At 37.0% G+C, this 15,154-nt stretch overlaps 1 protein-coding gene across 1 annotated transcript; it reads left to right on the plus strand.

Moving 5' to 3' along the window:
- The first annotated feature begins 1,042 nt into the window (after positions 1 to 1,042).
- On the plus strand, positions 1,043 to 6,541 carry LOC128984696 (uncharacterized). Its single transcript, XM_054404036.1, has one exon. The coding sequence runs from the start codon at positions 1,043 to 1,045 to the stop codon at positions 6,539 to 6,541; it is 5,499 nt and encodes a 1,832-aa protein (XP_054260011.1).
- Positions 6,542 to 15,154: the final 8,613 nt, after the last annotated feature.

Raw genomic sequence — 15,154 nt, forward strand, 5'->3', positions numbered from 1 at the left:
TGTGTTCACTTCCTGGTTAGAATTTATAAAAACTGTCTATTCTTACTTTGTACTGGATAGTCCATTCTTAGTACGTTTTATGTTCAGGCTTTTGAGCTTCATTTGGACGCCATATGGTGAAAATCTTTTTGCAATGTATATTTAACAATCTAATTTTGATAACTTATTGTAGCACTCTAATCACTTAAAGTAAGTCACTTTGTGTCATTTATATGGATAAAAAAAAACAGGTGATGATACAAATGAGATGTTAATTTTAATGGACGACCCCGCTCGCACAGCAGGCCATTAGCTTTGTCTGGTCGTTGTGCTGTTTTACTCTGGGTCAGAGTTTAATTAACATAAAACCTGAAATGAATGTCATCTGTTAAAGAGTTGTGGGATCCACAGATGTAAATCCCGCTTAGCGCATGTAAATGGGGCTGTGTATAGAAACCGGGGATTCAAGCCATCAATACTTTAAGGATGAATGATGTTCAAATAGACCTGACCACATGAAAATGTACCATAAATTCCTGTATTTTTCATATTTCTGACAGATACATGTTCATAATTCATGGATCCGGTACTTAAAGAATCGAATTACACTCTAAACTTTATCCTAGAGTTGTCAATTTTGTATAGTTACGCTTGAATATATTATTTAAAATTCCGCACAAGAAAATATAAAATGTAACTAGAGCAGGGTTTGTTCTATTTTTATTTTTAATAAGAAGAGTTAGGGTTTTTTTAATTATTAGAAATTTTCTATACGTGGATACGCAGCTAAAGCTAAGAAAAGGGAGAAATCTTTACAGACTATGAATAATTTTACATGAATTAACACGGTTGTTAATGACTAGTTTCATATATATGTATGACCATTGATCAATCTTTATATTTATACTGTATGATTTGTTTGTGAAGATTAACTGTCACATGTTTTAATATTGTTATAATGAGTAAATAAATAGTTGTTGAAATGTACTGAAATTGACTATTCTCTTATTTTTGACTTTGATAATTGACAATTTAATATTGGTGCCGAAACTAAAAAAGAACCATGTCTTACAGAAAAAGTAATAGAGAAGTTAAACCTCCAAAAAGGTATACCCCTGATCAGAATGAAAATCATGATACAGACAAATTATCAAAGAATGTTTCTGAGAATGGAAACAATGACACTCAAGGAGTAGCATTGAGACAACCCAGCATTACTTCTAGTAGTTCAAGGAAAACAAAAAGTAAATCAGCAACATCAAGCAGCAGGAGACAAATGGAAATAGAACTTGAAAAGTTGGAGGAAATACAAAAACTGGAACGAGAAAATGAAGAAAAGGAGCTGGAAAGACAAAGACTGATGGAGGAGAAGGAAATGGAGCGACAACGGATGGAGAAGGAAATGGAGCGACAACGGATGGAGAAGGAAATGGAGCGACAACGGCTGAGAGACGAGAGGGAACTAGAGCGACGTAAACAAATGCTGGAAATAAGGGCTTCTATGAAATCACTATCGGCAAATGGTAGTCAAGTCTGCGGATCTGAGGTAAGCATAAGTCAAAGCTTAATATCTCAGAGAGAGGAGAGAGAATCTGAGAGTAAAGTCGTAAAGTGGCTGAATGATAATGAACCGACAGTTCATCAGTGTTCATCAACCGCTATGACCACGGCTGCACAATTACTAGCAGATTCAGTCAAAAAAGTTATTCAACCAACCTCTCTTTGCCGCCAACAACTACCAAACTTTAGTGGTAGACCAGATGAGTGGCCTATGTTCTTTTCTGCATTTGAAAATACGGTAAAATTGTATTCTGATGATGACAATCTAGCTAGACTTAGAAACTGTCTTGAAGGCGAAGCCTTCAAAATGGTGAAACCTCTTTTTGTTTCCAGTAAAAACTTGCATGCCATAATTAAAACGTTACAGATGCGTTTCGGTAAGCCCGAGTTTATCATTGAGTCTATGATGAACCAATCTAGAATGCTAGCCCCTGTAACTGAAGATGATATTGTTGGCCTCATTGAGTTTTCTACAACCATTCTTAACTTTACCTCGACAGCTGAGTCTCTTCATATGGAGTACTACATGAGAAACCCCCAACTACTCAGTGAACTGTTAGGAAAATTGCCTTATCAAATGAAGTACCATTGGGCTCAACATGTGAGCAGTATGTGTTTAACTAGACCTAGCCTAAGTGATTTTTCAGATTGGTTAGAGAGACAATGTTCTATCATGAGTATCTATTTTCATCCAAACGAGGACGTCCCGACTAGAAAGAAAAATGACTTCAAACCTGTGTTGACCAACTCTTCAAAAGCAGCAGTTCCCGCAGTTGGCCCACTTACCTGCGTGTTCTGTGGTGGTAAGCACGATAATGACAAATGCTCTATACTTCGGAAAGCTGATATTTCCGAAAGGTGGAAAATGGTATGTGAGAAAAAGCTATGCTTTTCTTGTTTCAAACGACATCAACTTAAATTTTGTAAATCTAAAAGAGCTTGTAGTATAAACGGTTGTAAGCTGTACCATCACCGTCTCTTACATAACTCCAATCTTGAAAGACCTCCAATGAAAAGAAATGAGGGAGAGTTAAAATCTAGAGATGAAGTAATCGGTAATCATTTTGAGAATAACATATCAAACCGTGTTTTGCTTCGTGTTTGTCCTGTCACGTTGTACGGTCCCAAGTCCCAGGTAGATACTTATGCCCTTTTAGACGACGGCTCGACTGTATCACTTCTGGATTCATCAATTGCCGATGAACTTGGTATCCAGGGTGAGATTCTTCCTTTGACAACATGTTGGTCTAACAACACAAGACACTTTGAATCTCAATCAAAGAGAATAGATTTAAAAATAAAAGGATTTTACGAGGATGAAATCTTTACATTGAAAGGGGTCAGAACTCAGTCCACTTTAGAGTTACCACACCAACAAATAGACAGTGTCAAATTGAGGAAAAACTGGCCACACTTAGACTCTATCAACCAACCTCTTCCAATAGCGAGTGTCAGGCCCACTCTCTTGATAGGCCAAGACAACTGTAATCTTATTCTAACCCGTAAGATTATTGAAGGTCCTACTAACGCCCCAGTACTGTCATGGTGCCTTCTTGGTTGGACTCTACATGGGAAGTGTGCACAATTCAGAGATCGTGTGGATGAGAATTTTACCCTACTCTCATATGAAGAATCTTCGCTTCATGACATGGTAAAGAAATCCTTTGAATTAGAGAAATATGGAGAAACAAGATCAAACAACCTGAAATTGTCCATAGAAGAAGAACGTGGAGTATCGATCCTTGAGGATACCATAAAGAAAACAGGAGATCATTACGAAGTTGGTCTTTTATGGAAAGATGACGAATTTAATTTTCCTCCAAGCTATGACAATGCTCATAGAAGATTAAATACTCTTGAAAAGAAAATGGAAAGAAATCTCGAATTTAAAGAAGCTTACACAACCAAGATTGACGAATACATGGAAAAAGGTTATATTAGAAAACTCAGCCCTGAAAAAGCTGCTATCATAACAGGTCGAACATACTATCTACCCCACTTTGGAGTATCGAACCCGAACAAACCTAACAAAATAAGATTGGTTTTCGATGCTGCTGCTAAATCTCATGGAGTCTCGTTCAATGATGCACTACTCAGCGGCCCTGACTATTTGAATCCATTGCCATCTGTGCTGTTGAAATTCCGGTTGGGGAAATTTGCCATCGTGGGAGATATAAGGGAGATGTTTCACCAAGTAAATATAAGAGATGAAGATGTTGACTCACAAAGATTTCTGTGGCGAAAAGACAAAACCAAACCCCCAGATACCTACATAATGAAAGCGATGACCTTCGGAGCAACATGTTCACCAAGCTCTGCACTGTTTGTTGTAAACCACAACGCAAGACAGTTTCAATCTTTGTATCCTGAAGCTAGTAATTCCATACTGACTAAAGAATATATGGACGACCTGCTAGATTCAACCGACACAGAAGAGGAAGCTAAACGACGTGTTCAAGAAATAATTGAGATACATAGAGCTGGAGGATTCCAAATTTGTAACTGGATGTCTAATTCAAAACAAGTACTTTCGAAAATTCCTGAAAACCTGAAAGCCAGCCAAGCCAAACATTTGATGCCCGATACTCGACTTCCTACAGAACGAGTACTTGGATTATGGTGGGACGCTGAATCTGACTGCTTTGTGTTTCATCGCAATGTCGAAAAACTTGAATTTCTCGAATCCGAGTATCCGACGAAACGAGAGATTCTTAAAGCAGCTATGTCAATTTTCGATCCTCTAGGTCTCATTACCCCAACCACAGTTAAAGGGAGACTACTGGTTCAAGATATATGGAGAACAAAACTAGGTTGGGATGATGTTGTGACACCTGAACTTAGTCTGAAGTGGAAAGCTTGGATGGATGAGGTCAAAAGTCTTCGAACACTGAAAATACAAAGGTGCTACTTCAACACACGAGTCAGTGACTCAGTTGAACTTCACATATTTGTTGACGCAAGTGAAGAAGCTTTTGCTGCAACTGCATATCTGCGTCAGGAGAACAAAGACACTTACGAAACGACATTGATCATGTCACGTGCCAAAGTGGCACCCATCAAGAACCTGACTATACCTAGACTGGAACTCCAAGCTGCCGTTTTAGGGTGTAGAGTAGCTTCTGCTGCCGAGCGAGATTTGGGCGTTTCAATCCAAAAGAAAACGTATTGGTCTGATTCTCAAACAGTCCTACACTGGATTAAGTCAGATCCAAAAAACTATAAACAGTTTGTCTATAATAGAATTGGAGAAATCCAAGAATTTTCTTCGGCAGAAGACTGGAAATGGGTCCCGACAAAATTGAACCCTGCCGACTATGCGACTAGAAGCATGAAAAGGTTCAATTCTGACATTCAAAACACATGGCTCCATGGTCCCCAATTTCTATCTTTAAACTGTGAACACTGGCCCGCACAACCACCGAACCTACAAGTAAAAGAAGACCATGAAGCGAAACGCCAGTTTACCGGCTTACATGCAGATGTCGAAGCAAAACTAATTGACATTTCAAAGTTTTCATCATGGGAGAAACCGACTAGAATTGTTGCTTGGATTTTGAGATATGTCAATAACTTAAAATCGAGGTGCAAATCAAACGACAAAACTCAACTTCGATTTGGAGCAATAGACTACAACAGCATCGTTGAGCTGGAACCTAAAGAACTGAAAGCTGCCGAAGAAATTCTTTTAAAATCTGCACAGGATGAAACCTTTGGTGAAGAAAGGAAACTTTTGATGAGAAAGAAGTCTATTCCGAAGTCAAGCCGCATTTATTCATTCTCTCCATATTTGGATTGTAACAACATTTTAAGAATGTCATCAAGAACCTCAAACTCACCCGAACTGACAGAAGATCAGAAAAATCTTATAATATTGGATGGCCGACACTTTACTTCGAGATTGATAGGACAAATGTATCATAACGAATGTTTCCATCAAGGTCTCGAGACAGTTGGGTGCAAGATAAGAGAAAAATTCTGGATAACAAATCTACGACCACTTCTAAAGAAAATTAAGAAAGAATGCATGAGGTGCAGATTGAATTGTGCGAAGCCTGTTCCCCCTCAAATGGCGCCTCTACCAGCATTCAGAGTAACAAGAACTAGCCACCCGTTCTTCTACACTGGAGTAGATTACTTCGGACCGATAGAAGTAACTGTAGGGAGGAGACACGAGAAACGTTGGGGAGTTTTGTTCACATGTTTGACAACTAGAGCTGTCCACTTGGAAGTTGCACATTCTTTGAACACAGAAAGTTGTATCATGGCAATCCAACGTTTCATTAGCCGAAGACCCTGTCCATCGGAGATGTTCTCGGACAATGGGACAAACTTTGTTGGCAGTGACAAAGAGCTCAGGAATGCTACTAAGTGTTTAAACAATGTCCACATTCAGAGGATCATATCCAGACAAGGTATCAAATGGAACTTTATTCCTCCTCGAGCCCCACATATGGGCGGTTGCTGGGAGAGACTCATCAGATCAGTTAAAACCGCATTAAAATTTGTCATGCATTCCCAGTATCCTAAGGATGAAGAACTTCGAACCTTTCTTGTTCGAATAGAATTTATCCTCAATTCAAGACCACTGACTAATGTACCAATTGACCCACTCGATCCGGACCCGCTCACTCCAAACCATTTTCTTAGAGAAGCCTTCAAAATAGATATCAATGAAGACAAACTTTGCAGAAGGCAGCTAACTCGAGTTAAAACCCTTTTGGACAACTTTTGGAAAAGGTGGATTCACGAGTATTTACCCTGCTTGACAAGGAGGTGCAAATGGCATAAAAGAACTGTTCCGCCTGAAGTCGACGACTTGGCAATAATCATAGACGAAGACAATGCACGTAACACCTGGCCCCTTGGAAGAATATCTGCCCTATACCCCGGTCGAGATGGACAAGTAAGAGTTGTTGACATCACAACACCAAAGGGTACTTTTCGGCGTCCGATGACAAAAATTGCCATTCTACCTGAGGAGGGGAAAGATGTTAATGACTAGTTTCATATATATGTATGACCATTGATCAATCTTTATATTTATAATGTATGATTTGTTTGTGAAGATTAACTGTCACATGTTTTAATATTGTTATAATGAGTAAATAAATAGTTGTTGAAATGTACTGAAATTGACTATTCTCTTATTTTTGACTTTGATAATTGACAATTTAATAACGGTTGATATCTAGATAAAAAATTAATCAGATTTATAGAAAAAAATTATAATTCTCTAAAAAAAATGAAAGAGTTTGAAATAAAATATTGGGTTTAAATGCTATACTAACTTTTTTTTACCACCCCAACATTAAGTCAACTGTTTTAAGTACCTTAATTAGCTACTATGTATAATATTTAATTCATGGGTTTTAAGGAGCACGCCACTCAGATATATCTGCCTCTGTGGTAGAAAGCTATCAACATTCCTCTGCTGACTTGATTAACGCTGCCAACTACAAGAGACTCTTGATTAACTGAAGACTTGTAAACTGTTGAATGCTTGGGTTTGTAGGACCACGCCACTCAGATATATCAGTCTCTGTGGTAGAAAGCTATCAACATTCCTCTGCTGACTTGATTAACGTTGCCAACTACAAGAGACTGTTGATTATCTGAACACTTGTAAACTGTTGAATGCTTGGGTTTGAAGGATCACACCACTCAGATATATCAGTCATTGTGGTAGAAAGCTATCAACATTCCTCTGCTGACTTGATTAACGCTGCCAACTACAAGAGACTGTTGATTATCTGAACACTTGTAAACTGTTGAATGCTTGGGTTTGAAGGATCACACCACTCAGATATATCAGTCATTGTGGTAGAAAGTTATCAACATTCCTCTGCTGACTTGATTAACGCTGCCAACTACAAGAGACTGTTGATTATCTGAACACTTGTAAACTGTTGAATGCTTGGGTTTGAAGGATCACACCACTCAGATATATCAGTCATTGTGGTAGAAAGCTATCAACATTCCTCTGCTGACTTGATTAACGCTGCCAACTACAAGAGACTGTTGATTATCTGAACACTTGTAAACTGTTGAATGCTTGGGTTTGAAGGATCACACCACTCAGATATATCAGTCATTGTGGTAGAAAGCTATCAACATTCCTCTGCTGACTTGATTAACGCTGCCAACTACAAGAGACTGTTGATTATCTGAACACTTGTAAACTGTTGAATGCTTGGGTTTGTAGGACCACACCACTCAGATATATCAGGCTCTGTGGTAGAAAGCTATCAACATTCCTCTGCTGACTTTATGAATGTTGCTAACTACAAGAGACTGTTGATTATCTCAACACTTGTAAACTGTTGCATGCTTGGGTTGGAAGGATCACACCACTCAGATATATCAGTCTCTGTGGTAGAAAGCTATCAACATTCCTCTGCTGACTTAATGCACGTTGCTAACTACAAGAGACTGTTGATTATCTGAACACTTGTAAACTGTTGAATGCTTGGGTTTGAAGGATCACACCACTCAGATATATCAGTCATTGTGGTAGAAAGCTATCATCATTCCTCTGCTGACTTGATTAACGCTGCCAACTACAAGAGACTGTTGATTATCTGAACACTTGTAAACTGTTGAATGCTTGGGTTTAAAGGATCACACCACTCAGATATATCAGTCATTGTGGTAGAAAGCTATTAACATTCCTCTGCTGACTTGATTAACGCTGCCAACTGCAAGAGACTGTTGATTATCTGAACACTTGTAAACTGTTGAATGCTTGGGTTTGAAGGATCACACCCCTCAGATATATCAGTCATTGTGGTAGAAAGCTATCAACATTCCTCTGCTGACTTGATTAACGCTGCCAACTACAAGAGACTGTTGATTATCTGAACACTTGTAAACTGTTGAATGCTTGGGTTTGAAGGATCACACCACTCAGATATATCAGTCATTGTGGTAGAAAGCTATCAACATTCCTCTGCTGACTTGATTAACGCTGCCAACTACAAGAGACTGTTGATTATCTGAACACTTGTAAACTGTTGAATGCTTGGGTTTGAAGGATCACACCACTCAGATATATCAGTCATTGTGGTAGAAAGCTATCAACATTCCTCTGCTGACTTGATTAACGCTGCCAACTACAAGAGACTGTTGATTATCTGAACACATGTAAACTGTTGAATGCTTGGGTTTGAAGGATCACACCACTCAGATATATCAGTCATTGTGGTAGAAAGCTATCAACATTCCTCTGCTGACTTGATTAACGCTGCCAACTACAAGAGACTGTTGATTATCTGAACACTTGTAAACTGTTGAATGCTTGGGTTTGTAGGACCACACCACTTAGATATATCAGGCTCTGTGGTAGAAAGCTATCAACATTCCTCTGCTGACTTTATGAATGTTGCTAACTACAAGAGACTGTTGATTATCTCAACACTTGTAAACTGTTGCATGCTTGGGTTGGAAGGATCACACCACTCAGATATATCAGTCTCTGTGGTAGAAAGCTATCAACATTCCTCTGCTGACTTAATGCACGTTGCTAACTACAAGAGACTGTTGATTATCTGAACACTTGTAAACTGTTGAATGCTTGGGTTTGAAGGATCACACCACTCAGATATATCAGTCATTGTGGTAGAAAGCTATCATCATTCCTCTGCTGACTTGATTAACGCTGCCAACTACAAGAGACTGTTGATTATCTGAACACTTGTAAACTGTTGAATGCTTGGGTTTAAAGGATCACACCACTCAGATATATCAGTCATTGTGGTAGAAAGCTATTAACATTCCTCTGCTGACTTGATTAACGCTGCCAACTGCAAGAGACTGTTGATTATCTGAACACTTGTAAACTGTTGAATGCTTGGGTTTGAAGGATCACACCCCTCAGATATATCAGTCATTGTGGTAGAAAGCTATCAACATTCCTCTGCTGACTTGATTAACGCTGCCAACTACAAGAGACTGTTGATTATCTGAACACTTGTAAACTGTTGAATGCTTGGGTTTGAAGGATCACACCACTCAGATATATCAGTCATTGTGGTAGAAAGCTATCAACATTCCTCTGCTGACTTGATTAACGCTGCCAACTACAAGAGACTGTTGATTATCTGAACACTTGTAAACTGTTGAATGCTTGGGTTTGAAGGATCACACCACTCAGATATATCAGTCATTGTGGTAGAAAGCTATCAACATTCCTCTGCTGACTTGATTAACGCTGCCAACTACAAGAGACTGTTGATTATCTGAACACATGTAAACTGTTGAATGCTTGGGTTTGAAGGATCACACCACTCAGATATATCAGTCATTGTGGTAGAAAGCTATCAACATTCCTCTGCTGACTTGATTAACGCTGCCAACTACAAGAGACTGTTGATTATCTGAACACTTGTAAACTGTTGAATGCTTGGGTTTGAAGGATCACACCACTCAGATATATCAGTCATTGTGGTAGAAAGCTATCAACATTCCTCTGCTGACTTGATTAACGCTGCCAACTACAAGAGACTGTTGATTATCTGAACACTTGTAAACTGTTGAATGCTTGGGTTTGTAGGACCACACCACTTAGATATATCAGGCTCTGTGGTAGAAAGCTATCAACATTCCTCTGCTGACTTTATGAATGTTGCTAACTACAAGAGACTGTTGATTATCTCAACACTTGTAAACTGTTGCATGCTTGGGTTGGAAGGATCACACCACTCAGATATATCAGTCTCTGTGGTAGAAAGCTATCAACATTCCTCTGCTGACTTAATGCACGTTGCTAACTACAAGAGACTGTTGATTATCTGAACACTTGTAAACTGTTGAATGCTTGGGTTTGAAGGATCACACCACTCAGATATATCAGTCATTGTGGTAGAAAGCTATCATCATTCCTCTGCTGACTTGATTAACGCTGCCAACTACAAGAGACTGTTGATTATCTGAACACTTGTAAACTGTTGAATGCTTGGGTTTAAAGGATCACACCACTCAGATATATCAGTCATTGTGGTAGAAAGCTATCAACATTCCTCTGCTGACTTGATTAACGCTGCCAACTGCAAGAGACTGTTGATTATCTGAACACTTGTAAACTGTTGAATGCTTGGGTTTGAAGGATCACACCCCTCAGATATATCAGGCTCTGTGGTAGAAAGCTATCAACATTCCTCTGCTGACTTTATGAATGTTGCTAACTACTAGAGACTGTTGATTATCTCAACACTTGTAAACTGTTGCATGCTTGGGTTGGAAGGATCACACCACTCAGATATATCAGTCTCTGTGGTAGAAAGCTATCAACATTCCTCTGCTGACTTAATGCACGTTGCTAACTACAAGAGACTGTTGATTATCTGAACACTTATAAAATGTTAGACGTATCTTATTCAACCTACTTGACTGGTCTTAAAATTAGACTTACTGAGCACTTAATATAATATTTTAGGTGAAAATAAAGAACCACTAGAGTTCATTGTAGCATTATATGACGTGTTGACTACATTGTTGATAGATAGTTGATATGACGTGTTTAGGCTATCAGGTAACATTCATATTGACTGTGTTTGAGTATCGGTCCTGTGGTAGCTTTGATGACAGTATAGTATGCCACATCATAACGTATTGGATTTGGTTGGAATAATGGACAACGTGATCAAAAGGTTTGTTTATTTTCTTTCCTCACAGCCTAATAGGATTTCTGTGTTATTAAAAAAATATTCAAGATTCAAGATTTTTTAAGATATAATTTAAAGCTTTTAATTTGTTCAAAGCCGTGGTCCTGGAAGAATCGGCTTAGACCAAATCTGAAGGAAGCTGGATTAGTTTATAAAAACGCATTTATGTTATAGATTTCACATCAAATCTGGATGACAAATTTTGGTTTAGTATAAAAAATAAAAGTGGGTTTCAATTGCAGATTTAAATTTGAGAACTAAGATCGGCTTAATAAGTAAAATTTGTGAAACCGTGGAAAATGAAATTAGAGCTATTTTGTTTTTTGATTGAATTAGTTTATTGTCCTTTTTAAAGATCATTTTAAAATACCAGTTATTTTTAAGAATAGGGGAACATAAGGGGGTTACACCGCACAAAAATAAGATCGATCAATTTTATTACATAAACTAATCGATTCAGTTCGGCACCTTTGTCCATGGGGGGGGGGGGAGCAAGGCTTTCGATGTTCTAGGGTTACTTCTGTAAATTAGTTTACGTGCCTATTTTTATACAGTCTATGACACAAAGTTAAGAAACAGTATATTGTTAATCGTTACGGATTCAGACGGTGACAGGCCAAATTTAGGAACCAAAAACGGCTGCTCATGGCTGCGCCCTCATTTAAGTTTTCACCTAACGCCGTTTTTATACTGTCCATTAACTTTTTTTCGAGATTCATTGTTTATTCATTTCCGTCCCATGCGTTTAAACCACGAAGTTGTCAAGTTTGTAATTCATTTGGTTTTTAAGAAATTCACCCTTCAATACGTTGAAGAAACACATCAGGGAACTACAATTGCTGTAAATAATTGTTACTAGTAACTGAATCTACGTTTTACTAAGGCCCTTCTGAACCTTTCAACTACCCTTTTCCACTACCATATTGGTTATTATGGAAGAATATTCGTTTAGTTGACCCAGAATACAGTTTTTTTTAGAGGACACTGTTATTATTTTTTTTCAATTTTTATTACTAACTGATGATCCATTTCTAAATAAACATAAACATAACACAGGTACGGATTATAACACAAGCAGCAAATGCATGGGCAGTGTCTCATTGACTAAGTTCATTAAAAAAGCATCAAGCATCCAAAGATTTCGCTTTTCATCATCTTTTGCAATCACGGAAACATCGTGATCATTTACTTTCATCTGTTGCAGTCATGGAAACATCTTGGTCATTTACTTTCATCTGTTGCAATCACGGAAACATCGTGGTCATTTACTTTCATCTGTTGCAATCACGGAAACATCGTTATCATTTACTTTCATCTGTTGCAGTCATGGAAACATCTTGGTCATTTACTTTCATCTGTTGCAATCACGGAAACATCGTGGTCATTTACTTTCATCTGTTGCAATCACGGAAACATCGTTATCATTTACTTTCATCTGTTGCAGTAATGGAAACATCTTGGTCATTTACTTTCATCTATTGCAATCACGGAAACCTCGTGGTTATTTACTGCAAACTCGATTCCACGACGTGGAAATACAAAAAACAGTCATTAGTGACAGGACAGATTGTATTGGTATAGAAAAAAATGTAAACTTCCTTCCACATAAAAAAGTGCATACTATTCACTAAATGTTCCCGGATAATGAAATGTAAGAACGTTTTTTAGTTTCCCAGATCCTTGACAGTGTCATAACATTTGTTTATGGATTTTAATTCTGCCTCTATAATGCCGTCTCTGATCGGCAACAATTCTTAGGTCAAGGAAACGTAACATGTATACTGATTCCCATCTTTCAAAACTAAACAAATTCTACCTTCACTTTCAATTCTTTACTAAAAGAAAACTGTGTATGTAGCTTATTAAATGCATAGATTTTACCCATTAACCTTTTTATGAACATAAAACTCTAACATCCATAACGACATACAGTTTTAACACCATTCTTTAAGTTGTTGTATACACTTTAAAATGAGGTGTCACTTGAAGAGGGTTTACATAAAAAAATTTTGAGTTGCCCTAAAAATCCCCCCTTTTTGGTGGACGTTTAAAAATTACAAAATCTTAAAATGAAACTTTATGCTAAGATTGCACGACCACCAAAAGGATATCTCTGTATATTTACTTAGAAAAATATTAGAGAGGGGGGGTCTTGACTTTTTATTCACCCTGTAGATATATTTAAACATTTTTTTTTGTTATGTGATAAATTCAACGGTATGTTGAATCTTTGATTTGACAAAATAAACAAAAAACTGAACAAATTTCATTCTAATGTCTCTTAAAGCATTAAAAAACAACCAACTAACAAAGTTAAACTGTTACCCGTGTCAACATCAACTTCGCACTTGACTCTTCTAACTTTTAATTGAAACTGGACTTGTGCACTTTAGTCTTTCCCCTTGAGACTGGTTTGAAAGTGTTTTCAATTTCAAATTTGATTGACATTTTACTTAATGTTATTTACCAACAAAGATTTTTGAGTTCTACTATTACCTATTACTAGTAATTACTAACACAATCCAACTAGATTTTTTTAATTGGCTATGAACTTATAATGAGCTAATATAAAATTTTACAATGCAAAAATATCAGCTTGAACATGGACGATTCAACTCTACTGGCAAATTTACATTAAATTATGAATTATTTGAAGATGTTGAGATTCGAATTTTACAATGTTCGTACAAACTACAAATAGCATTTATTATTCTTATGTGTCACCTATTATAAATTAATTGAATCATACTAACTTTCATTGTATATACAAATAAAAAAAAACTCTATCCTTTAACATACAAATAAATCACACATCACAGCATTGTAGCGTTATAGAGCTAAGACTTTATGAATGGTTATTGAACAACCCGCAACTGTCTGACAGAGATATAAGAGGATCCAACCTTACTTGTTTAAAAGTAGTTGTTATATTTGCACCACTGGAATAGCAACTACACACATGTACTGATTGCTAACAATCATATGGTCACGGATTCAATCCTAAGACAAGTTTCTTTTCAAGACAAGTCTCTAAGTCAAGAAAAGTCATTTGTTAATGTTTTAAAACTGTTCTCCATTTTTTTTTTATATGAATATTATCAGGTATAAGAAAAGCAAAGATAACAATAGGTATAAAGGAAAGAAGTAGTTGGTTGCGTCGAGAACAATAGTCTTCTGAAAGGCTATTGTCCTTTTCTCTTCTCCAACCCATTATGACTAAATCGCCTTTTATCTTACTCCTTTATCAAACTCTCCGTGTTTGATAAATCAATCGCCGTTGTTAATTTGACCAATAAAAATTGTGTTTTCCTAGTACGCTATCCACAAGCCCAGGATTGTTTTTCACATTACTTCAGACTAGATGACGGTGTTGCGGAATTTCACTTAGATAAAATCCATTGGTAATTTGGTGGGACCACAGGGACCACGCTCCAATTACTCGACCAGCTCGCTCCCGAACGATAAGTAGCTAGGAGCGATAATAGCTTCGAAATATTCTATTACTTAAATCGAATAATCCTTACGATATTATTCTCATTTATCTTGCTGCTCCTCACGTTGGAATGTCAATAATGGCAGTGAAAATTTGTATTCTGGCCTTTTTAAGGTTATACTGGTTTCATCCGTCAGGTCAGGAAATGCTATTTTTATCAAAGCAATAACTTTATTCATGTTGAAGCCTTTTGTAATTGGTAATCAATTATAACAGGTTACAACTATCTATATTTATAAAAGAGGAATAACATATAAAATCTAACTATTTATTAATTGTTTTCAATAAGTAAACCATTGGTAACAAAAATATTAGTTGATAGTAACTAATGATAGTGACTACCTACTATTATGGTTAGTTTGTCAATTGTACACATAACAATTTTACTATTGTTAATTTATTTCTTATTATTAGCCTGAATTTTTAAGTAAAAAAGATATATGAAATTAAGGTACTTTGGTAT

Source organism: Macrosteles quadrilineatus, unplaced genomic scaffold, assembly GCF_028750875.1.
Source record: "Macrosteles quadrilineatus isolate MER2022 unplaced genomic scaffold, UCM_ALF_1.0 Scaffold_2__2_contigs__length_208266976, whole genome shotgun sequence".
Lineage (NCBI taxonomy): Eukaryota > Metazoa > Arthropoda > Insecta > Hemiptera > Cicadellidae > Macrosteles > Macrosteles quadrilineatus.